At 35.7% G+C, this 27333-nt stretch overlaps 1 protein-coding gene across 3 annotated transcripts in view; it reads right to left on the bottom strand.

Moving 5' to 3' along the window:
• Window positions 1-27333, bottom strand: part of Fstl5 (follistatin like 5) — a 596643-nt gene that overhangs the window by 517394 nt on the left and 51916 nt on the right. For all 3 annotated transcript variants that reach the window (XM_052730071.1, XM_052730070.1, XM_052730069.1), the window contains exon 2: window positions 16179-16320. In XM_052730071.1, coding sequence (XP_052586031.1) covers window positions 16179-16316 — 138 coding nt within the window. In that variant the 5' untranslated portion in view covers window positions 16317-16320. The remainder of the gene's footprint in view (window positions 1-16178; window positions 16321-27333) is intronic.

Genomic DNA, 27333 nt, shown 5'->3' with positions numbered 1-27333 from the left:
CATTACATCCAACAGAAAGAAAAGCTATAGAACATACACAAAGCAATATTTCAAGATAAAGAGAGGAATGAACAGAGCTAAGAGACTGCAACGTTCTTAACAATCAGGAAACTACAAACCAAAAACAAATCTGAGATTTCATCTTACCCTAATCAAAGTAGAAAGATCAGCAAATCAACCAAAACAAATGCTGGAGAGAACATTTGGGGAAAAGGAACACTTACTCATTTTTGATAGGGTTGCAAACTGATGCAGACACTCTGGAAATCAGTGTGTAGAATTTTTAAAAGACAAAAATAAATATAACACATGGCCCAGCTATAACACTCCGTGGCATTAACCCTAAGCACTCCACATCCTACTCTGTAGACACCTTCTCAGCCATGTTCATTGTTGCTCTATTCACAATAACTAGGGAATGGAATCAACCTCAATTTCCTTTAACTGATTAGTTAATTATGAAAATATGATATACATTCACTATGGAATCCTACTCATCAGTAAGGAAAAATGAAAAATTTAGGTAAATGGATGGAACTAGAAAATATTATATTATATGTAACCCTGAGCCAGAAAGACATACACTTGATGTCTCTCATAGACAGTTCCTAGCCCCAAATCTTCTTATGTGGTTATATAACCTGAAGTAACTGCAGACATCAGAAAAATAAAGGGGAACAATAGGGGGTAGAGACATTGATAGGGGAATAGCAGAGTACAAGTCATTTAAAACAGAAAACGTGAAAATGGAGGGAACTTTAACTAGAGAGATGTTAGGAAATTAATACAGAAGACAGTTAAATAACAGCTAGGATATCTGAAAAACATAAGGAATCATATTATTGTCTATATGCCTAAAATTCCATACATTATTTATGAGTTTGGATATATATATATATATATATATATATATGTGTGTGTGTGTGTGTGTGTGTGTGTGTGTGTGTGTGTGTGTGTGTGTGTGTGGTGTAATTAAATTTGCCCATCTGAGCGGACATTGCATCCCAAGGACTGCAGACTATCTTACAAAAAACCCACAGCATGAGTGAGAAGCCTCTTTTGAGTTGTTGGTCAGGCTTGTCCAAGAGACTCCCAAAACATTGTAGGCTTTTAGTGTTCTTGGTTTCCTTGTTTAGAGATGGGGTGGGAGAAGGTAAGTCCCTATTTCTAAAGACATCATGCACTTTGGACACAGGATTTAGAGGACCTGAGCCAGATCTGATCCAAATCCTCCTCCCTGAGAACAAAATTTCTTTCTGTTGTTGTAATAAACCATGAGCAAAAACAATGTGAGTGAGGAGCGAGTTTATTTTGGCTTACATTCTTTGTTCATTTTCAAGATTATAATTTAATCAGAATATTTCTTCCTTCCCTTTTCTCCCACCTATACACCCCTTCATGCTCTCCTTCAAATTCATGGCCTTTTTTTCATTTATTACTACTGCATGCATATATATAATATAAATATATTCTTAAATATAACCTATAAAGATCATACAATGTTACATATATGTATATTTTCAGAGCTGACTGATTGGCACTGGACAATCAGTTGATGTACTCTTCCCTAGGGAGGACTACATCTCTGGCTCCCAGCTTTACTCTATGGCCTACACAGTCCATCATTGACTACACAGTCCATCATTGAGGGAAGTTGGGACAGGAACCTGGAGGCAGGAACTGAAGCAGAGGCTATGGACTAATTATTCTTAGTGGTTTCCTTTCCATTACTTTCTTAGTTTGATTCCTTATTTAACCCATGACGACCTGCCCAGAGATGGCACTGCACAGAGTGGATGGGGTCTTCCAATATCAATCATTAATAATGAAAACATCCCACAAACATGCTCATTGTTCAATCTGATAGAAGCAGCTCTTAATTGAGGATTCCTATTCCCAAGTGATTAGTTTGTATCAAGTTGTCAAAACGTAGTTTTCCATCAATGAGTGCTGCAAATATCCAATTACCTAAAGAAGTGAACTAAAACAAACAGGATGCTGAAACAGATTATATAAAATATATGTACTGATATTTTTATTACCTAGTTCACATTCCATATTGTCACTTCTCTCTGTGTCTCTCCCTCTCCTTCTGCCTCTCCTTCTCCCCCTCCATGCCTCCCTTCTGGTGTGTGTGTGTATCTGTGTGTCTGTGTGTGTCTATGTGTGTATGTTTCCTTCTACCTTTTTTGTTTACTATTATTTCTTATATAATGGGAATTATTTACTCAATTACATCTAATCAGATAGTATCCCAGATGGGATTCCATGCTTTCATCCTCCTGGCATGAGAAGACATCGTAAAGATGTGTGCTTCTACCATTGACTATCAAACTACTGAAACAATAGACTCCATAGAATTAAACTTTCTTAAGGAATCCAGAGTTGAAGGGATGGAAAGCCTGAAGATCTACTGTCAATGGGAGAAAGAACTTGCCTCTCTGAAAGAGATCCACACCATTCTGACAATGTACACGGCCAAACACACTAGATAAGAATGAAAACAATGATGCTCAGTGATAGAGAAGAGTACAGATTGGCCAGGACTGATTGGTTACTTGAATCTCTTTTACAGATTTCATTTTATTATTTCTAACTATGGGTAGTTGTGTATGTGTTCATATGAATGTAGATGTCCTTGGAAGTCAGAGTTGTCAAAGCCTCTGGAGCTGAAGTTACAGACAGTTGTGAGCTACCATGGTGGTGCTAAGAGTCAAACCTACAACATCTGGAAGAGTACCCCATGCTTTTAACCCTGTGATCTCTCCAACACCCTCATATGCACTCTCTGCCTCTATTTAAATCTTAGCGTATGTCAGTGCCCAAAGATGGATTTCAAATTAGTTAGATCTTTTTCCCCTTTCTTGTATCAGGGACAATATAAACAATATGTGTGGTATTTTAAAGTCCTCAGTTATGGTATAGAGGATATGTAGTTTGTGATATTATTATTTTCAAGCAATAAAACATAGGTCTCTGTGGGGACATTTAGAAAATTGGTAAAGTCTAAAATGATATTATTTATTAATACTCTTAATAATGAATTTTGAGTAGTTTTTAATGCTTTATTCCAAATGTACTTTGCCTAGGGCCCTTCTTTTTGGTTTCCCAATGTTTTAGCAATCTGAGAGCTATAGCTTTTTTTTAATCCTTTTAAAGGGCAAAATCTTCATTCTTGTGTATTCAACAAAACTTCTGTTGAAAAAAATTATAACACTATTTTAACACTAAATTATGAAATTATGAATTATAACACTAAAATATGAAAATATTTTAGTAATGTTAAATAGTTAAGGAAAATTGAGTCATCTGTATTTGATAACTTGATTAAACTTCAGTTGACAAATGACATTCCACTACTAAGATTTGCCTTGTGAATGTGGAGATGACTGTTTTAAGATTTGAAAGTAATAACTTGTTAATCATGGAAAGATGAGCATTCATACCCACAAAATCCTAATTCATCTATATACATAGTTTGGAGTGTATTTGCAAGTAAATACATGTCTTACTCATGGTGAAGATATCTGAGTTTGCAAAGCACTGATGTTTGCTTTCTTCTCAGACTGTACTGTTATATTTCATCATGAAGGAACAAACCAAACCAAAGATTGAATAAGAGAATTTTATTAAAATGAAAATACATTCAAATTCAAAGCCTGTCCAAATGAAAAATATTAATGGTATTAATTGAGACTTATTTGAGTCTCTTTTTATAGTCATTTAAGACTATTAAAAAATCTACCTGAATTAATGAAATATAGTTCTACAAAAGCATATTTGGTAGCTAATTGGGTTTATAATTTTCTGAAACTGTCTATAAGCATGGGAACTTGAATTATCGTCACCATCAGTGATAAAAAATGTTTTCCCATTAGGTATAAGGATGAAGTTATTTTCCATATGAGGAATAAAACAAAAAACTCAGTGTATGTGGTGGATTAAGAAATATAAGCAGAGCTGTGTGAACACTCATCAAAGCTACCTAAGACTCCAACCTTCTGTCTTTCAGCTACTATAGCAAACATGAAATCCATTGATATTAGGGGACATTTGTAAAGGCATAAATGAAATATGCCATCATTATTCTGCTTTATAAATCATGGTTCACATATCTTTAGCAAGCGTCTCAGAAAGTTTCTATTGTTCTTTCCATTAGTGTGACTCAAGAGGCACGTCACATGACATAGTGGTGCATAACTTAGGCTCACAGGACTGCCATACATAAATTTCAGTACACACACGTGCGCGCGCGCACACACACACACACACACTTAGGAGAATCACTAGTGAAATGTCTGCATCATTGCGATACATTATATTTAGCAGAATCACTAGTGAAATTTCTGTATCACTGAGATATATTCGGCTCAAGTTGCAAACTTATAAGCTACCAAACAACCATTGTTATGTTAATCTTATTAGTGCTATTCTTAGATTATGACAATACACTCTACCACCCTGGTTTAAGACAAATCTCACAAGATCGTGCTTACCTTTAACAAATGTTCCAAAGATTTGAATAGCAGTGTGGGCAATGATAGAAGGACATGGAAAAAGAAAGAAGTTGAGAAATGGGAAAGAAGCCCCTTATCCTAGAAATCTGGTTTCTGTTTTTGACTCAAGTAGTCCCTCAAACCTCTAAATGGAGTGAATGGTATGAATATGGCCTTCAAGGACAAAGTTCATTCATTTGCTGTGAGATATGTCCAAAAAGAATGTCGAAGCAGCTAGTAAGCTATCCTTGAAGCCAGATTGTATGTAACCTTGAAGGTTAACAGTACTGGTACTGTCTTTCACGAGTAGACCTGAGCAGTGGACTTCATAAACCATCTTAACATTTCACTTACAAAGAAAATTATTTAAGAGACAAGAAATATAAATAAGCCAATTCACATGCTTTTTTTTATTTCTAAATGTTACTTAATATTGTAGAAGTTTTTTTCTAAAATTTTCTTTAAATGTTTCTATTTTGCATAATATAAACACCAAATTTCTAAGATTTTTCTCATTATTTGTTACAAAATAGAATTTTAATATGGTAGCTAATACTTAAGCTCTTCATTTGCTTTTTGAAGTACTGGGAACAAGCCCAGGGCTGGCCACTGAACACACCTTTATGTTCTTTAAGTAAGATAATTTGAAACAGCTGTCCATTATTCTTGATTTTTGTTGGAATGAGTTTTGATGTTGTGTTTTTACGGTATTTGTCAAAGTGATGGTTTACATTGAATGTCAAGCTGGCAGAATGAAGAGTCGAGTTACCCAGGAGACCAGGCTCTGGACGTGCTTGTGAGACATTTTCCAAATTGGATGCATTGAGGTGGGAAGATGCCCCTTAACTGTGGGCAGCACCATTTCAGAGCTGGGTGATGGACTGAATAAGAATAAAAGTGAGCATTAGAATTCAAACCTCTCTGCTTCCTCACTGCAGACCAGCTGCTTCATGTTCTTTCCTCCATGCCTACACACAGAAGCAAACTCATCCTTCATTAAATGGCTTTTGTCTGGTTACTTTATTTCAGGAACAGGGCGGCACAAGTATGCTAATCATTGATAAAGTTACCTTACTGTAGAAAACTATTCTCTCTAATAGATTCCTGATTACACTTTATTTTAGAGAAGTGTTGGCGTTTCTTAGACATTTCACATAATTGTTTTTTGGCAAACCAGATTTCCCTGAAGTGAAACACATTCTAAGAATATAAGAATATTAAAGCAGTTACAAAGCCAACAAAACTAAATAAATGTATGAAATTAACTTAAGCACTGTCATATTTTGGTGGTTTTCATTTGTGTCAACTGGGACATCAAGTTCTTAATCTATTGTCAAGTTTTCCCACCTGTGCTTCTAATTTATTCTCCTGTTGAGTGACACATGATACTTATATGATACTTATTTTTCAGTTATTTATCTTTATCATAGTCTTATTTCCATTGATACTGGGAACTTAATGAAGGTAATAGTTCATTAACACCTGCTTAGCTCTTCAGGCTTCAACCCTCACCATTGAAACACATGACTGTTAGCAAAAAAAAAAATACAAGATCTTGGATAAAGAAACAAAAGCAATACAATGATGGTGCACACATATAATACATTGAATCTGGCATCCACACACACAAAAGTAATAGGATCTAGGCCAAACACTAAATCTCTCAAAAAAAAACTTGAAAGTAGAAAAGTAGAACTTTACAAAAGAAACCACTTCAAAAAAAAAAAAACCATTACAAAAATAGATGATAACACAAAACATCTGCCAAGAAAAACAAGAAAACAAGTAAAAGTTTTCAAGAAACTTCTAAAAGACACCTGTAGATGTTACCCAAAGTATAGAAGGAACTCTTTACATTCGAGGGAAGAGAAAACTAAGAGTTCACTTACAACATACTCATAAACCTGGTCATATATCATCATCAAAGAAGACCCATGAGGACAGTTGGCCTAAAGACCTTAAATGTTTGTAATTATGTTATTAAACATTAAAGAAGATAACATAATACAACTGTAGAATGGGTGAAATCCCAAATGCTGGGAAAGGTGGGGAACAATAGAGCTCTACTACATTGTATATAGTACTTTGAATTGGAAGAAGTTTGACAATTTCTTTCAAAGGTAAATGCATACTTACCATATGAACCAGCAATCATGCTGAAAATTTATGCCATAGTCAAATGTAAACATATAGACTGATATTTATAGCCATTTTCTTCAAAAACTATGAACTGAGCAAACAAAATGTCCTTCAACAGGTGAATGAATATATACATAAAATGTGTGCATACAGACCATGGAACTTTATTTAGTGCTAAAGCAGAAATTTACCATGAAGTCATAAAAATCTATTCAGGAACCTTGACTGCATATCACTATGTGAAAGAGCCCAGTATGTATAACCCAGTTACTGTGTGATTCCATTTATATAGAAGGGAAAATTATGAAAAAAAAGAGTTATCTTTTAGAAGGCATTAATAGGCAGAATGCAGAAATTTATGCTGTAAAAATATGCTATTTATGTTACTTCATACTCATCAAAGCTTCACATGCTTTCAAACCAAGGCCACAAATGAATCTTTTTGCTAACTGTGGGCTTTGGATGGTAGTCAAGCATCACTGGTTGATTGCAACAAATTCCCCACTCTGCTCCACAGCCTGAATAACTGAAAAGCTATCTATGTGGAAATGTGAACAATGGGAATCTTATCATTTTTACTGTTAACTGACAATGGCCTGTATAATTAAAATCAATTACTAAAAAAACTGTGATTAAAAAGAAAAAAAGAAACAAATAATACAACCAAGATTTTGAGCAAACACTGGACTGACTGCCTATTAAAATAGACACTTATTATTGTACATCTCTATCATAATGGCTGACAGCTCCATGTGTGAGGAGGGTCCTGTGTTTAATCCACCTAGCTGATAAATACATTCTCAGTGAGAATCCTTCAGCTCAACACCTTTAGTCTAAGCCTGTTTACACAGTTAATTGCATCATTTATTTTCCTGTAGACAGCTTACTATAAAGCAAACTTTGTCCTAGCTCTCCCTAAGAGACACTCGCCTTATTATACATTTCAATACATATTGAATCATATTTTCATTGAATCATGTTTTCAGTTAATTCATTTGAGATGTTCACATCACTAACAATCATATGATGAATTAGTGTATTTTCCAGAGAATTCAATAGGGAATCATCTATTCAATGCTCTGCATATACTAGGCACTTAATAAAAGTGTGTTGCAATAATAAGTAAATGCAACTTTCTTGGTAAAAGAATACATGCGGAAAAGTATTTGCTTGAGGCTAGAGTATTAAACACAACAGGAAGGTGAGAAACATGGGTTCTAGTTTCATGTTTAGAGCAGCTCCCTGTGTCATTTTCAACAGAGTGTGGTTTGTCAGCCATCAATTGTCCTACCTGCAGCACATGTGTGTATGTCTCTGTGTGTGTGAAAATATGTAGATATGTTTATATGTGCATTCAACACACTTTCTATATATTATTATAACTCTAGAAACAGAAAATTACAACTCTAATTAATAACAGTTGATGAAAATAACACTGCTCTTTCAATTGTTTATATGCTACGAAGTTTTTAATTACTTAACCATGCTGAATATCAAGCTCATAAACTGAGATTTCTTCTCATTTGTAATATAGAACTTTCCTAATTGAATTCACAATGAAATTTTTTAAAAATTAAAGATGCATGGAATAATATATAATTCATTTATACATTAAAGTAATGACTGCAAATGCCAACTTGAAACTATATTAATTTTGAAGATCAAATGAGTGTATCTTTACTTATTCAACGTCATAGCCCTTCTTTCATTTATTATGTCTATACACACACATATATATTTAAAGTATCTGCATGAAAATCTGCTAAATAAAATCACGTCTCTCTTTTGTTTCTAAAGTGTGTTGGTAAAATGTGATCAACTAATATACATTCAGATGTGTTTTCTTTACAAAACCTACATGATCATGTATCATTTTTCCACATGCAAAGAAAATGACAATTAGCTCTGATGATAACAAGTTTTGAAAGTTAAACAGAAATATGAAAAGAAAAGAAAAATTATGACAATGTATTTTACAACACCCACATCTTGTATTTTTGGTTGTGAGCCTAGCCTTTAACGGCTGAGCCATCTCTCCAGCCCAACACCCACGTCTTAATACACTGGTGATCATTGATCAATGACTCTTCTCAAAGGAGAGAAAAAGTCATACAGTATAAACACAGAAACACACACACATTGAATGGACTAAGAAACAGAACTGTGATTCATGTCTTTGGAAAAATGTATATTTGTATGGGACAAAACTATTGTATGTGCCCAAACTTATATATAGTGGAATATATGGAATCCTATATTCCATATATTGGATTCCATAATTGCTATATGTCTGATTTCTTTGACTACATCTTTAGCTTAGTAATTGGAAATAAGTAGAATGATAAGTCATCACACATTTTTGCATTTTAATCTTTGAATTCTTCAAAGGAAAACACTACTTTTTCAAGTCATGGATATTTTTAAAGCTTTGAGTAACATATTCTTTTTTCCAACTGATATGAATTTATTTTGAAGATTAGAGGCATGTGCAAAGGTAAGCACACGTTCTTATCTCTTTTTTTTTTTTTTTGGTTTTTTTTTTTTTTTTTTTTTTTTTTCGAGACAGGGTTTCTCTGTGTAGCTTTGCGCCTTTCCTGGAATTCGCTTTGGAGACCAGGCTGGCCTCGAACTCACAGAGATCCGCCTGGCTCTGCCTCCCGAGTGCTGGGATTAAAGGCGTGCGCCACCACCGCCCGGCTCTTATCTCTTTTAAGTAGTGGTAATGTTTTAAAGGAAAATTTTATGCTATGTCTTTTTTTATTTATTTAAATTTTTTTCGTTTCACATACAAACCACAGTTCCCCCTCCCTCCCTTCTGAATGTGAATGAGAGTTGTGTGGCTTGATCTGTTTGTGGGGGCCCTGGCAGTGGAGGCAGGTCTTTCCCAGATACATGAACTGGCTTTTCAGAGCCCATTCCCTATGGTGGGATACCTTGCTCAGCCTTGATACAGTGGGGAGGGGCTTATTCCTGCCCCAACTTGATATGCCAGCCTGTCTTGACTCCCCAAGGGAGGCCTTACCCCCTATGAGGAGTGGAAGGGGAGTGGGGTGGGAGGGAGGTGGAGGGGGAGCAGGAGAAGGAGTAACAGGTTCTAATGTGAGATCGCAGAGGTAAGAGGAGTATCATTTTGCAAACCACCTACTACCTTGAGAATTCATTCCCAAGGGACAAAAGAAAATTCTCTGTCAGAGAGCCTTATCTTGAGAGTTTCATACTCCAGACATATGCTTGTGTTTGTTTTTGTTAAACAAATTGACTTTGAACATCAAATGCCAAATAATTTTCCCCAGCGGAACAACTAAACTTTGGTTAGAAATAATAAACAACATTTCCAAAGCTTACCACAGCACTATTTAAAGATTTTAAGAAATTTTCACTGGGTATGAGGAGGAATGAAGCTGTAGCCACACACCTGGTTTTTAGTCAACTTTGCCCACACAGTACTGAAGTTTAAACAGATGTGTTAAGTGTTAGTTCTGACTTGATACATGGCCCAGTCCCAATATATATTGGAAGATAATCCAAACATGGCTTCTTGTGCTCCTACAAATCGGATGACCTGAGCCACAAACTGACCATCATTCAATCTAGGCTACCTGTTGAGGCATGTTCTTGATCAAAAGAGATTCCCAGTAAAAAAAAAAAGCTATTGCTATGTTGAAGATACTACAATGCTAACTTCATGACTGTGTTGAAGAACTCAAGAAGTACCGTGGGTTCCTTTTAATAGTCTTTTTAATAATCATTCATTTCCCACTGCTGGCTCTGACATACCATCACTGTGGATATCTGTTAAAAGCCATGGATTGTTTCTTAGTAGAACAATAGTTTGCACCAACTTCAAACTACATAAACATTATGTAGTCCAAATCCTGATATATGCCTACTGTCATTGCTGAATATTGGCATGTTCTTTGTCTCTAACCCAGGGGATTATGACTTCTGTTACTAATTGTGAAACTATGTATGCTTAAAAAAACTATTATCTACGAAGTGGGTGAAAGGAAAAATCTCATACCTTTCATAGTTATTGACAGTATACAAATATACTCACTGAACAAACCTTAATACATCTTTATCTGCCCTCCCAATATTTGCAAGAAAAAAAAATGACCAAGGAGCGCAGAAGAATTCCTCTTTGTCAGCAGTCTACCATTATAATATTGCTTTTAAAGTCTTTTATCATGAAAATAATAAAATTCAGAAAGTATATAAACCTATCAGAAATCCAAGCACAACACATTTCTAAAAGGAGTTCTATTTTATATGTTCTTTATTTCACCTTTACTAACATCTTTGACAAAATTTTTGTGCTCTTAAAGACCACAACCAGATATGTAAATGAACATATATAATGAATTAACCATTATCACTGAGCTAGTAAAGATACCGTTACTCACATATTTATTATTTTTTCTGTGTATATGTGTGTATGGCAAGAATTCTTTAGATCTGCCCTCTCACAAATAAGTAGAAATGCATTACTGTTAGCTGTAGCCAGCACATCATATATCAAATCTCCAGAAGTTATTCATCTTGCATGACTAAAACTTTTTCAAAACTCTTAGCTCAGCAAGTGTTGCCACAGTCTCTTAAATTAAGGGGGAAAACATTTTCTTGTTTTTGAATATGAGACAGGTTTCCACACTGTAACTTAAGATGGCCTGAAAATCACTGTGTACCCTAGGCTGGCCTAGGACTCATGGCACCGGGCCTCTGAGGTTCCTTTAGTGTTTGTCTTTGTCCCTATACTTCTCTCCTGCTGCTTTCCATTAGCCCACATCTATCAGCGTTAGTACAAAAGCAAAAGAAACGAAAAAACCTTATCTCACAAATCAGTTCTTTGAATTATATGGTATCATCATGAACAGCTACACTCTCAAGAATGATTAAATTTCACACAGTCTTTGCTTCATTCACACAGTGATCCTCACAGGGAAACTCTTTGATTTCGGGCAGAAAAAAAAATCATAGATCAACTTCAATTTGCCAGGTTAGCTGGACATGACACTCTGGTCAAAGAGAGATACAGACACTTAAAGGCCTTCAAGTGGCCCCATTAGAGACACTCAAAGAATACTGTGGTCCTCATGCAGTCTTCCATCAGTCAATACAGTGGCAGTATGATCAGCACTACAGGCAAAGAAGCAGGCAAGGTAGGCGCTGATGCAAGGAAGATTTACAGTCCGGCAAGTAAAGTGCTTGTTGATATCTGGAGATGCCAGTACATTAATATTACAGGTTACACACAGAAGAGGAGGCTGACTTGTTCTGAGATATTCCAGGTAAGCAACTAGTAGGTGGCGGGGGAATAAGGGGAAAATGAAGATGTGAAAATGTCAAAAATGATAATGAAATAAGGAGCCAAAAAAAGGAACAGGAAGAAAAACTTCACACGGGAATGATGGGCAGTAGGCATAGGAAAGAGTTCTAGCTTTGTCTTTATCTGTGAAGGGAAGCTGGGAGCACAAGAAGATGACAGACAAATCCCAAATTCAATGAATTAACATAATAAAGAGCTGTCCTCCATTCCTTGTTCCGTGATACCCTAGCAAGATATATTATTCATCATGTGTTTTGGACAGACTGGGAAGTTAAATGGTTAATATTTGTCATGCTATGGGGTAAAGGAGAGTTCTGGGAGATTTTTTTTCAGTTATGGGAAAATGTGCCGACAATTATGCTTCACACAGCTCTGTTCTTAACTCACTGGCCACAATGGTACCTTATTTTCTCCAAGACAAGTTTCTTTCTTTAACATACTAGAAGACAGCATGTGGCCCCAGAGGAGATACTAAGCAAGGAGATAAGACTTTATTCAATGGTCCGTAAAAGACCAGAACTGGGAGTCTAATTCAGTGCTGCCCCCAACATTACCAGAAGATTAAAAGTCATATACTTTCATGGGATGGGAAGATCAAAAGATTGGTAAGTGTAGAATATTCTTAACATTTCTAGGAGAGTGTCGCAGTGTCCCCAAGGATCTGTCCTCCTCTTCCTGATTGATTATTTAGTCAGTTTTATGGTTGTCATGGAAATTGTAAACCATCATGGCACTGTAAATGAGAAATTTACTAAGGGGATTAGTTTTCAAGTAGTAATGAAACTGGAGGACTAGCAGAGGTCAAGATGGCAAGCAAGTGTATTTGAAGTGGTCTGCTACACCTTGTATCTCACTTTTTGCAGAAATTCACCATTATCGCACAACCAGGCATTGTAACGCACATGCTGACCAAGCAAGGAGACTTGGGCAGGGGTGAGGAAAGGAAAATAAAGGGAAAAAATCAAGAGGTGGAGGAAAGAGTACACATAACCACAAAGAGATCCAAACAACTATTGTGGGGGCTGGAGAGACATCTCAGCAGATAAAAGGATGTGTTCCTCTTGTGGACAAGTCAGATTCTATTCCCCGTACCCACATGGTGGTTTATAACAATCTGTGATTCTAGTTCTGGAGGTTCCAATGCACTCTTCTGACTACTCTGGACACCAAACAGGCAAGTGACAAGCATACATTCGTGTAGCCAAAATGCTCACACATTAAAAATAAAATGAATAAATGTGATAAAATATGTAATTCTACTTTTGTAAGGACCACAAGGATGAGAATGTATCAAAATTGTGAACACATGGCACAGAGTTCTAACACTATGAAAACACTCATTTTTTAAAAAAAAATCTATATCAAATTATTTGACTCTATTTTTAAAATCCCAATCTGTAATTTAGGGTGACATTAAAATAAATAGATTCTAAACATCCATGAAATCATGTTCCCTTATCTATAAAACAGCAATAAATCCATTTCTTCCATGAGAATGCCCATAAAATTAAAGGATCTAATGTAGAGAATGAAGTCAATAATATAAAATGAAAATAGAGGCAATACGAAAATTATGGGACCTAACATAGAGAATAAAGTTGGAGTGGCAGCTACATAGAAATAAATATCTGGTGACACAGTTACATCTGATGTTGTCTGGTACTCCAACTATACTAATTCTCAAGTGGCACCAATGTCTCAAAATTTTGAAACTCTTCACAATGCACATGGTAGTCTATCATTATTGAACTATGCCTGTGGTGCAGATTCCTGGTATCAAAGCAATAACCCAGGTGATTTCTATTTCTCCTAGTAAGTCCTCTTTTGAAGGTTGCCCTAAGCTAGGCTACAATCACCATCAGTAGATACTCACTTCAGAAAACAATATGAAAATACAGTTGTTTTGCTTTGGGGGGAGCAGAGGCAACAGTCTAAGAAACAGACATTTCTCTTAGGTCATTATCATGTTACTTTATGACTACTGTCTTTAATTTTAGGGTGTATCTGCCCAACCTCTGTCCTACATTCTTATTTTCCTGTTTTGTTGATGATGGCTGTTGCATTCTCTTGCTCTTAGGAAGGCTACTTCAGTTCAGCTCACTGAGTTATAATAACATCACTCAAATGAAGAGGAAGAGCAGTCCTGTATCCCAGACGACACCACAATTAAATGACAATGTGTAAGAAAGTGGCATGTACAAGAGTACACCATATCTAAGTTTAAAAACATAATAAATAAAAGCAGAACTTTGTGTGGTTTGGATTTAGTGATTGCATTTTGCAGTTCCTGGGTGCTAATGAAATGCCTCAGATGATGTTGCATAAATGTAGTGAGATAAACACATTAGTAAAACACACAATCAGCTCTCCCTCAGACTTATATTTGTAGAGTATAATTAAGATTTCTATAATTAGCATGGCAAGTTTATTGTTACTCATTTTTACTGCAAGATACAGACATATGAATTTTAATCACATTTTTGATACATACAGCTGGAGATGATGAAATATGTACGCATATGTTCATATCTGTTGTAACATTTCAATATGATTTGACAAATTAGTCCCTTTTTTGTTTGCTTCAAAATGTACTGAGTATGTAGGTTGTCTTAGTTTGCTTTCTTTACTATGATAAACACCGTTACCAAAAGCAACTTGGATGTTATTTGGCTTACTTGTCATAATCACAGTTGTTCATTGAGGGAACTCAAGATGGGAACCCAGGACTGGAACCTAGAGGCAGCCAGTGAAGCAGACACTATGAAGAAATGCTACTTACTGTCTTGCTTCCCACGGCTTGTTCAGTTTAGTTTCTCTCACTCTTTTTAAATATCCACTTTCACACACACACACACACACACACACACACACACACACACACGTATGAGCACATACAGGCTTACACACATACACACTGTCACTAGGTACCTTTTATATACAGCTTAATCTTAGAGCTGAACAAAGCTGCTTAAAAGTGATGTGTTTTCATGGCAATTCCTGTCCTGTTTTCTAAATACCAACCATCATATATCATTGCTATTGATTTAGAAATAGGGGTACAATAAAAATATTAAGATATAATAATTTTAGAGCATGTATGTTCTTCTCAAGTTTAATTCATTCAGTTATATTTTTCTTTTAAAATAGGTCAAACTGCATAGATAAGTATATCATATTTTAACATGTAAATTTAACTGAAAAATATTCTCATAAATATTCACACTGATGCACAAATCTGTGGTCTTGTATTATGCAGAAAACCAATGATATATAATTAAGCATTTTATCCATTAATTCTCTACCAAGAATTTACCACAAAAGTGTCTCACAGTACCAGGAAGGGCATGGATAAGGTTTCTGATCTCAAGACATGCATTTTAAAGCAAAAAAGCAGCACAAAATTATCATTTACTGTATATGTGATATCATAAGTTAAACTTGTTTATTTTGAAGTTAAAAAAGTTGAACATGAAAAAGTTTTTTCTAAGAAACACTTCTCTTTTTATGTTACAGAACCTAAAATTTAATGATTTTTGATGACATAAAAATATTCAATAATTTCTATTGACACTGAACTTTTCCAACATATGCATATGTGAACATGTATCTTTGTAGAGATTTATAGAAAGTAATACATTGTTTTCGCTTTAAAATACTCTAAGATATGTATAAAAATAATAGAAATTAACTGACTGACTCTGTCTTAACTCTTGGTATATAAGTCATTACTAATACTCAGGAGAAATTTTAACATGTTTTTAATGAATGATTTTATTTTTTAGTGATGTGCACATGTGCGTGACTTTGTTGTTTTATGTACATGTGCGTGCAACTGGCATAGAATCTAGAAGATGCTAGATCCCCTGGAGCTGGGGTGGATATGAGATACCAGATAAACTGTGCACCAAACTCAGGTTCTTTGCAACAACCATATGTGCTCTTACCCATTAATCTCTCTCCCCAGCTCCTACCTACTGCACTATGTTTTATAATCAGAATACATCTATTCATCATCAAGACAGTATTTTATTCACAAAACTGTAATTTTTCAGTTGCTGATATTTCCCATTTTTAAAGCTTCATTGTTTTACAAAATGAAAATTATTGAAAGCATGTTTGGAAATAAGTGTCCCTAAATGAATAGTAAACTCACATTTAATCTCTTAGTTTACAAATCGACTAGATGGCATTTGAATAGACTGAAAACTAGGCCATACCTTATGTCGTAATCTCATAAGAGGTTGATAAGATTTAATGCCATATCCTGATTCTTTTGTTGGCCTTCCTTCGGACTCCAGGAAGATGAATCCAAGAATCAAAACAGCTGTCCAGGACTTAAACATCCTTATTGACATTCACCTGTCAAAATTAGAATTTTAAAAATCAAAGAAAATACTTCATATGATAAAGAAATATATCAAAAAATTCAATATCATTAAGAAATCCTTATACATTGAATCAGAGCTCTCTGGTATGTGAATATGAATTAAGTAGACACGCCCCAATGAACACTACTGTCTGTTCATAACAAAACACTGGTAATTTTTAAAATCAATCTCATAAAATACAAAATTAAAAAAGTAGGCCTTGATAAAAAATCTTTTTGGGAATATTCAATAAAAGGTAGACTAAAAAAGGTAAATAAACCATGACTACTATTCTAAATATTTGTACAAAATACAATTGTAAATATACTTACACGCTTTAGCTACTCTTTAAGAATAAATCTTTACTACTCTATACAGTTTCACTTCTCTGTTAAGGACTTGTTAGAAATTCATAAGATACTAGTCTATGGCACAAACTCAATATAGTTCAGCAGAACTTAAGCAAGTAAGGCCTACCGAGTTACTAATAATTGTCTCAATGTTATTTAAAATGTAACACCTTAGAATATTGGTGTACAGAGGATTTTCGCTACCATCCTTTGATATTTATATTATTCTATACTTTGGATGGAGCAAAGAAGATACAAAATGGCATAAGTTTGTCACAAAAACCTCAACACCTTTCAAGCATACAGTAAGCTTATGTTTTGAGTAAAACTGCATTTCATTTTGCCACTTTTACCAGTCCACTTCATTCCTTATTAACATATAAAAGGGTTTTCTTTTTATGTTTAAACCAATGGTATGAATAACTTCTTGAGAACTGAAATCAATCTTTAACCCCAAGCTACAGTATATTTTTCTCAGCAATTTTCTTCCATCTGTAAACTGAATCACTCCTATTTTAAAATATATTTTCTTCCCAACTTCCCAAATTCTTCAAGTATTTGAAGAAAGAAATTAAGAAGATATCAGAAGATGGAAAGACCTCCCATTCTCAAAGATCAGTAGGATTAACAGCAAAAATGGACATCTTACCATAAGCAAGCTAAAGGTTGAAAGCAATACCCATCAAAATTCCAACACCATTCTTAACATACCTTGAAAGAACAGTACTCAACTTCAGGTGGATAAAGAAAAAAACTCAAGATAGCTAAAACAATCCTGTACAATAAAAGAACTTCTAGAGTTATCACCATCACTTATGTCAAGCTCTACTACAGAGCTTTAGTAATAAAAACTGCATGGTATTGGCATAAAAAGAGACAAGTGGATCAATGGAATAGAATTGAAGACCCAGATGTAAATTCACATACCTATGGACACTTAATTTTTGACAAAGAAGCCAAAGTTATACAATGGAAAAAAGAAATCATCTTTACGAAATGGTGCTGGTATAACAGGGTGCCAGATGTAGAAGAATGGAAATAAATCCATACCCCATATCTGTCACCCTGCTCAAAACTCAAGTCAAAGTGGATCAAAGACCGCAACCTGAAGCCAGCAAATTTGGGATCAATCTACCTCAAGACCCAACTATACCACTCTAGGGCATATACCCAAAGGATGCTCAATCATACCACAAGGATACTTGCTCAGTTATGTTCATAGCAGTTTTATGTGTAATAGCCAAAACCTAGAAACAACATAGATACCCCTCAACTGAAGAAAGGATAAAGAAAATATGGTACATTTACATAATGGAGTATTATTTAGCTGTTAAAAGCAATGACATCGTGAAATTTGAAGGGAAATGGATGGAACTAGAAAAAAAATCATCCTGAGTGAAGTAACCCAGACCAGAAAGACAAACATGATTGGTGACTACCCTAATTGTCATCAGAGAACCTTCATCCAGTATCTGATTGAAACAGATGCACAGACCCATAGCAAAACATCAGGCTGAGCTCTGGGAATCCTGAACAGAGGGAGGGAGGATTGTACAAGTCAGAGTAGTCAGGGACATCACAAGAAAACCCACAGAGACAAGTAGCCTCGGCTCATGGGGGCTCACAGAGTCTGAGCCAATAACAAGGGGTCCTACATGGGACCAGTCTAGGCCCTCTGATATATGTGATAGTTGTGTAGCTTGTGGGAGCAGGGACTGTCTCTAACGCTTTGACTGTTTGGGGGAACCTTGTTCCTCATACTGGGTTGCCTTGTCCATCCTTGGTACAGAGAGAGGTTCTTAGTCTTACAGCAATTTCATGTGCCATGCTTTATTGACACCTATGGGAGACCTGCCCTTTTCTAAACAGAAACAGAGGAGGAGTGGATTGAGAGGGTAGGTAGAGGGGAGATGAGGAAAGGGAATGGAAGGTAAGGAGGAAAGGGAACCTGCAGTCAGGATATAAAATAAACAAATAAATAAATAAATAAACTTGAAAAGAAATATAACATAATTTTAGCCATTTTCTGCCACTTAACTCATGATTCCCTGCTCATTTCACCATCAAGATAACTTTTAGCTACCTCATACACAAGCAGTACCATCCATGTTAAAACGAACATTAAATATGCATAACACATATTTTACAAAGCATCTACACCAGTGCTTCTGTAAAGAGATCCCTCAACTATGCTCCCAGAGTAACCCTAATAAACTCATCAGTTAACCATGCTAGGCTTGAGTAGCATGTTTTTGGTGTATCATTGGTACCCTGTTTGAGATGAATAGGCATTCATGTCTCTGCAGGACAAGTCACACAACACCCCGTAATACTGCTCCCAAGTTATTACTTATAAATGAATTTCCCTTCAATTGAAAGAATTTGCTTGTAATTATATATCACTACTATGATCCTTGAAAGACACTAATCATTTTCAGTAGATCATGTGTCTGTCTTGTCCAACTTTCACACACACACACACACACACACACACACACACACACACACACACACAATCATTAGTTAATGCTGTATATCTTTTCACACTTTTAGTATCATACCACCTGGATCTAGCAAAGACCTGGTATCTAGTAAATACTCAACAAACTAATAAAAAGTGACTCTCTTCTTGCATTCCAAGGATAAGGAAAGATTGTATATCTTTGATGTCAGACAATTTGAACTGCAACTCCTCCTTGCACTGCCGTTACAAGTCATATGAGAACCTGAGAAAACTATGTATTTTCTTTTACATTTATCTCTTTTCTCTCATTTTGATGCACACCCTCACGAATAATCTTCCATGCAGAAACCAATTTAAACCAATTTTAAATATACATCTTATGAGCAGTTTTAAACTCTTCATTTTGATGTATAGTTTATTCATTCCTTCGGGGAAAATATTTGTTTATGAGACACTGGATGGAACGTTCTAAGTGTAAGAGAGAACAGATGATTAAACAGAGATCAGCTCAGGTATAGAGATAGATTCCACAATACTTATGCTGTCTATGTACTTAACCAATAGGGTGAAGGACAATCCCATAATGACTAGGCTTGGTGAAGGCGGGCATTGCCTAAAAGAGGTCAACAAGGTCACCCTCCTTAATTCTCTCTCAGGCTCCCCAATGGTATTTCTTTGCTCTCCTTGTGTATGTGTGTTTGTGTGTATGTGTGTGTGTGTATACACACAGAGAAAGAGACACAAAAGCACATGACTAAAATTTAATTCATTTTAATACATTGCCCCAATCATTTATATTTGGTATTTAAACTTCTACACACTTATGATTAAAATAATGTCATCTTCTAATCTTTGTGTTAAAGGCAGGAAATAAAAAATGTTTCTTTAAATTTCACTGAAAGCTTGCTATCATTAAGTCAGAATGTGCTTTTGAGTCAAGCACAGTCATGTGCAAAAACATTTCATTCAATCACAGTTAACATTTATGATAGTTGTCACATAAGATAATAATGAAATGAAAGACCACTATATCCAATTCTGTCTTAGCAGTCTTGCTATAAGACAAAACATTGTCCACCTTCTTGTGATATACTGATGTAATATTAATATATATATATACATACATATACACACACATATATATATAAATTATTGTGCTGTCAATCATAACAAAGAATAGCACTGTTGATCTGAGCATCCCAGTTGATAATACTCATAAATTACTGTATTTATGGTATATACTTAATATACATACTTTTACCATTATTTTAGAAAATTTTAATACATGTGTACAGTGCACTTGCGTTTTAAGCATATTAATTTTTCATCTAAAATTTTTCATGCAACAAATATATTTGATAATATTATTTTCCCCCATCAACTCTTCTTCCTAGATTTTTCTGTCACCCAACTTCACATTCTTTCTCTTTAAAAAAATCAAAACCAAAACAATAACAAAAAACCCAAAAATGGAATCCATTTTGTGATGACCAACCTCTCCATTTCGTGAAGACTGCAATGTGGTTCAAAAGGTAATTGTATGAAAATTTATAGTGTCACAATCTACTCAGGTGACCTTATGATTGAAGAAAGACCCATAAAAATGACACTAAGTGAAGAACAAGTGCAATGTTTATAAAGTCTACAATAGCATTCAGGAATGCCCAAGGTCCTTGTGTTTGTTAACTGATTTACCCAGATAACTTCTACTTCTCCAAGGTCAATTCATAGTGAGCTCCACATAAAACTGGAGTGCTTTTCAGTCTGGTGTATATTTTTAAACTGGACTTTCCAACATTGAGATATGTTTAAATATATAAATATTTACATGGTGTATTATATTGACGGACTTTCGTATGTTGAACCACCCTTGCATCCCTGGAATGAATCCTACTTGATCATGGTGGATAATTGTTTTGATGTGTTCTTGGAGTCTGTTTGCCAGTATTTTATTGAGTATTTTTGCATCAATGTTCATGAGGGAGATCGGTCTGTAGTTCTCTTTCTTTGTTGTATCCTTGTTTGGTTTAGGAATTAGGGTAATTGTAGCCTCGTAGAAGGAGTTTGGTAATGTTCCTTCTGTTTCTATTGTGTGGAACAATTTAGAGAGTATTGGTATTAACTCTTCTTTGAAGATCTGGTAGAATTCTGCGCTGAAACCATCTGGTCCTGGGCTTTTTTTGGTTGGGAGACTTTTAATGACTGTTTCTATTTCGTTAGGGGTTATTGGACTATTTAAATAGTTTATCTGGTCTTGATTTAACTTAGGTATGTGGTACCTATCCAGAAAGTTATCCATTTCTTTTAGGTTTTCCAGTTTTGTCGAATAGAGGTTTTTGAAGTATGACCTGATGATTCTCTGGATTTCCTCAATGTCTGTTGTTATGTCCCCCTTTTCATTTCTGATTTTGTTGATTTGGATGCTCTCTCTCTGTCTTTTGGTTAGTTTGGATAAGGGCTTGTCTATCTTGTTGATTTTCTCAAAGAACCAACTCTTTGTTTCATTAATTTTTTGTATTGTTCTCTTTGTTTCTATTTTATTGATTTCAGCATGTGTTATAATTGCCATAGCATGCAGTATTATAACCTGCTATATAGATTTGCAGCTTGTGAGAAAGAGGCAACAGCCTATAATATAGCTGTGTATACTTGTTATCTATACATTCCAGGATAAAGAATGCTCTAAGATGTTATCCCAAATAAAACATGATTTAATGATGTATAACCCTCATCATTAATTGGTGTATGACTAGGAAGCCTACTTTTCCTATCTAGTCTATAACTTTCATAAAATTTCCTATGATTTTCAAAAAAATTAATAATAAAGAGCTTTAAAAAATTAGATGTATATATTTCATCTCAGTGAAAGCTACATGGCTGGAGTTCTTTCACTCAGCATCATGGACAGATTTAATATTAAAAGTCAAATTACTTCCGCCTTGGTAGAACTACAATTTTGATTAACAAAACATTTAATCTTATCAGCATAGACTGAAACATTAGAAGATAAAACAAAGCTTATTTCTATGTTTATCTTTTGTGTGTAGGTATGTTGAATATTTGCCATGGGTACATCACTAAAAATTGACTGAATACAGTAGTAGCTATAAACAGCCAAGTAAATAGATTACTCCTCTGTGCTGGTCAATCTGCATCGTCAACTCGGTTGGACAAATCTCTGCGCAGGTCCATAAATGAGGGTGTTACCAGAAATGTTTAAGCATTGCACCAGGGGGTAGGCTTCCAGACTGAGTGAAAAGGAGAAAGTGAACTGAGCATCATACTCAGCTCTCTCTGCTTCCTGACTGCATGTGATCAGGTGCCTCATGCTTCTACCACCTCAGTAAGAGCTGCACTAGCCAGGACGCCCTCATTGTGATGAATTGTAGCATTAATGAGTAAGCCGAAATAATCCTTTCTTGTTAAGTTGTTTAGATGTGGTATTTTGTGACAGCAATGAGATAAGTGACTAGAAGAGAAAGAGAGAGAGAGAAGGAGGGAGGGAGGGAGGAGAGAGAGAGAAAGAGAGAGAGAGAGAGAGAGAGAAGGATGGAGGGAGGGAGGAGAGAGAGAGAGGGAGGGAGGGAGGGAGGGAGGAAGGAAGGAAGGAAGGAAGGAAGGAAGGAAGGAAAATAGAAAAGAAAAAAGGAAATGAAACCAACAAATGAAGTCATTGGAATGAAGGAGAGGTTGGAGCCAGAAAGCTCATAGGCAACTGTAAACAGAGCTTAATAGAACTGAGGACAGCAAAAAATTTTCTCATGTTTCAGAAAGGAACAAGGACATTGTTGGGAACATGGATCCGGGCCATTTGTGTTACATTCTGGCAAAGAATCAGGGTGTATTCAGCTTATGCTCTGAAGATTTCCATGGCTTTGAACACAGTGTGATCAGCTGCCCTATGTTCCTTATGCTGTATCAGCAGCTGCTGTGACTACCATGCCTTCCCTGCCATGATGGAATGCGTCCTCCAACCACAAGCTATAGTAATTTCCCTTGTCCTCAAGTTGCTCCTGTTAGGTGTTTGTCACAACAAGCAGAAGAATAATTGGTGCATCTCCTTAATGGGAGCTCAAAAACAATTAGGATCATCTCATTACTCTTTGGGGTACTATCATATCTTCCAAAGTTAATTCATCCCTACAAGGGGTACTAGGAACTGTAAATGAGCAGAAATCAGGACCATACTTGAACTTTTTTACTTTAATAACTTCTGACAACCTGTTAAATTTAACAGTTAATTGGCACTCATTTGACAGCACATTGGGACCACTGAAAAGCATATGAGGAAAATACCAGCCAGAACATATGATACAGTGATAGCCCCGTGGCATTTTGTAACCCCTTCATTTATGCAGAACATATAAACACCTCATTATTAACTGACAGAAAAATGCATGTGTACCTAAAAATGATCTGCCTAATTAGATTAATAAAATTATATTTTGCAGTGGTGAGGAAACCTGATATCTCAAGCATTCAGAAGGCAGAGGCTAGAGGATTACCACAATTAGAGGTAAGGATAGTCAACACAGAGACTTAGGCCAGCCAGAGCTACATAATAAGTTCCTGTCTTAGTAAAAAGCAGACACATACAGCCTCCCATGGCAAGACCCCTTGAGAACATCTGTCTTTGCCTCTGGCTATGCCCCGGGACTTAGCCCGAGTGGTACACAGAACTAGCAGTGATAAGAAATTTCTATCTCACTCTACCATCTGCTCTGGGACAAAACATTGAAAGTCAAAAAATGGCAGCTGGACATAGACCACTGAACCTCACTCAGATGCCCACTGTATGACATTGCTAAAGAAGCTATTAATATTCTCAGCTGGTAGTAACAGTCCTCAGTCCCACTCTTCCAACTGCCCCGAGGAACCTGCTCAAGCAGCCATGGATGCAGCCAGTAGGACCCCAGTGACACCTTCCTCCCCAAGTAGTCACAGAATTGGAATCCCCTCAGCCTCCACACAAATCAACATATAGTGATCAAAATAACAAGTTTCAAACACATCTTTCCCTGATCAAAAACCAATCAAGATAGGGTGACAGCAAAATAGAACAAAAATCCCACTTAACAAAGATGGACTATAAATTAATACCAGAAAACACAGCCAACAACCAAACTCAGAGTTGCCAGAGTTCCATCACAAACACAAATGTAATGTGAAAAATGTAGACAATGTTTTCTCCTCAATGTCATCAATCTTATACTGAAGTTCTGAAAGGAAATCAATGTATATGAATCTCAAAATGCACAACTGGAAGGAGAAACTATAGAGACATTTAAAGAGTTCAAGGAGTTCGAAGAAGATACCAACAAGCATCCGAATAAACTTAGAAAGAATAAACTCCTGACTGAAGCCCAGACACAAACACAAATGGCTAACCAAAATAATGAAAATAATTTAGGACATGAAAAGTAAATTCAACAACGAGAAACACTGAAAAATAGAAATGAAATGAATTTGTATATGAAAATTATGGTATATCAAATAAAAAAATTGGGTTGAAATTCTGATCAACAGAATAGATTGTGTAAATGACAGAACAGCAAGACATGAAAACAGAGTAGAGGAATTAATTCTTTCATAGAAAATGGTAGATTTTTTTTCAAAAGAAATCTCATGAATATAATATTCAGGAACTTTAGAAAGCCATGAAAAGTCCAGATCCATGAACACAAAAAGACAATAATTCTAAGTCAACAACACAGAATAAATATATTTCTTAGAAAAAAAGGTATAGCCTTTATCAGAGAAGTTTCTCATGACAGCAGATAGTGGTTAACTCAAAAACCCATAAATTGCCAAAATTCTGAGAATAAGTGATGATGGCATGCTCTGTCCCAAATGGGAAGCTGCAATATCCCTGATCTAAATCTTAGAGAACATTATGGAAGAGGGGTTACAAAGAATGTTAAGACCCAGAAGATAGGAAGAAGGGCTATGAAATGCCATCATCTTGGAATGACACAGGCATTTCAAAAGTGAACTCAATGCAGCTATGCTCAAGGAACCTAGCAAAAGGCAGGTAGGAAGATTATAAAGTGAAGGATGGGAAGACATGCAACACAAAGGTGTCTTTGAGAAGCAACATAGCCAGAGCACTCGTGAACTCACTGTCGCCATTGTTATCTGTGTAAGACAAAAAATGTTTTGGCCTATCAATTCATGGAAGAGTCGATGGTAGATGTCACTTACTTCAGTGGTGTAGCCACAAATACACCGTCTTTCTTCCACTGAATAATTTCCCACCAATGCTCTGGGAAGTAACTCTAATTAAACTCAGTGGGTTATACACAAAAAGATGATGACATGAAGGTAGGAAATGGACTTGCTGAAAAGAATGATGTGAGAGGGAGGGGTAGAGTGAAGCGGTATTGTCTTAGTTAGGGTTTCTATTGCTGTCATGATAAACCATGATCAAAGCAACTTGAGGAGGAAAGGGTTTATTTGATTGCCACATCCTAGTCCATTGAGGGAAGGGAAAACAGGAACTCAAACAGGGCAGGTACCTGGAGACAGGAGCTGATGCACAGGTCCAGAGAGGAATGTTGTTTATTGGCTTGCTCCCCATGTCTTGATCAGCCTGCTTTCTTATAGAATCAAGGACCAGCAGCCTAGAAAGAGCACCACCCACAGTGGACTTGGCCCTCTCCCTTCCATCAACAATTAAGAAAATGCGCTACAGCTGGTTCTTATGCAGGTATTGTCTCAATTAGCGTCCTACGTATCAGATGACTCTAGCATTTGTCAAATTGACATAAAAATAGGAAGCACAAAACGCAGGAGAAAAGGTTTCCTTTTCAGCATATGACTCAGTAGACCGTGGTTTTAATGGTGGTAACATCTAGGTCAGTTACTATGCTTCAAAATTCAAATTTGTGTGATTTGGATTGGAACTTCCTTCTTATAATTTTGGAAAACAAATAAAATGTCTTCTAAAGAATGGAAAAAACAATATAGAATTTAAGACATTGAGGGAATTGTTGTATATATAGTATGTATGATGGGAAAAATGCTGTCAAATGATAGAAAACTGCCCATCTCATCAAATGTGGCTGACAGGGAAAGTGGTTTGCAGGCTTCAGCTGTGGTGACTTCAGCTGCTTCTCATTCCATCACAGCACCTCTTAACACTGTCTTGGGAAAGTAGTAGAGTTTTAAGGAACTAGCTTCAGTGCCGTCATTTGGCCTCTGACAATGTCACACCAGCCTTGCTGACCTCTGCTGACATTTTCTATAGCTCCTTTAAGTGACATTTCACTGTAGTTGGTTGTTCCAGACAGGTTCTCATTCCCATCCAGGTCAAAATAAAAGTGGACAGTTAGTATTGACAGTGTGGTTCTTCATTTTAGGTCAAATCATTGCTCTGTTCTGAAGCAGGAGGGAGGCCTACTTGATCATTAAAATCCTTTACTGGCTTCTAGAATTCTATGAAAGAGGAATTAACCCCTTTGGATCTCAGTGTGTGACATAAGTAGAGACATTATTCTAATCATCTATGCTGACTCATGACTTCTGAGTAGATTCAAAGTTATAGACATGTGGAAGCCCATATCTGAGAGAACTTGTTATAACCTCTATTTATAATCTCTATCCCAAGATGCCTTATAATTTCTAGCCCAAAGTACAACAAGGAGTATCAACTAGGTTTCAGGATACATGAAATTGGAGTTCATCAAGCATATACTAGAAAGAGATAATAATGTTCTTGGTATTTATAGCTCACCTAATTCAGATATAAGATGGGAACAAATGTGTCTAAAGAAGAAAGAAAATCCAAAGGTAGATTTTCAGATATGTTCAATCCAAATAGGTTAAATGGTTCTAGAAGTTAAGGAAATTTAGGATAGTAAAATGGATATTTTGGAAAAAATATTAAGTGAAAATTGCATTGCAATAGAATAACTGGAAATCATAATTCCTGTCAATGTTTGATACTCTATGTATTAATTGATTTATTCTCATCTGTATTTAAATGAAAAACTAACTCTGAGTCAGGACTTTTTGTTTATTTCTGTGAATTAGAGCAGAAGTTAACACAGGGTATACATTCAACAAATATATTGGAATAAATAAATGAATAGTGATTAGTAATTAATTTGAAATTCATTAAGAGGCTTAATATTCTGGGGGGGTTTTTTTGTGTTTTTTTGTTTTGTTTTTTTGGTTTTTTTTGGTTTTTCGA

This window comes from Peromyscus californicus, unplaced genomic scaffold, assembly GCF_007827085.1.
Source record: "Peromyscus californicus insignis strain IS unplaced genomic scaffold, ASM782708v3 Scaffold_9__1_contigs__length_137607984, whole genome shotgun sequence".
Taxonomy (NCBI): Eukaryota; Metazoa; Chordata; class Mammalia; order Rodentia; family Cricetidae; genus Peromyscus; species Peromyscus californicus.
Note: the sequence above shows the minus strand (reverse complement) of the source record. Positions and strands in the feature narration are given on the sequence as shown.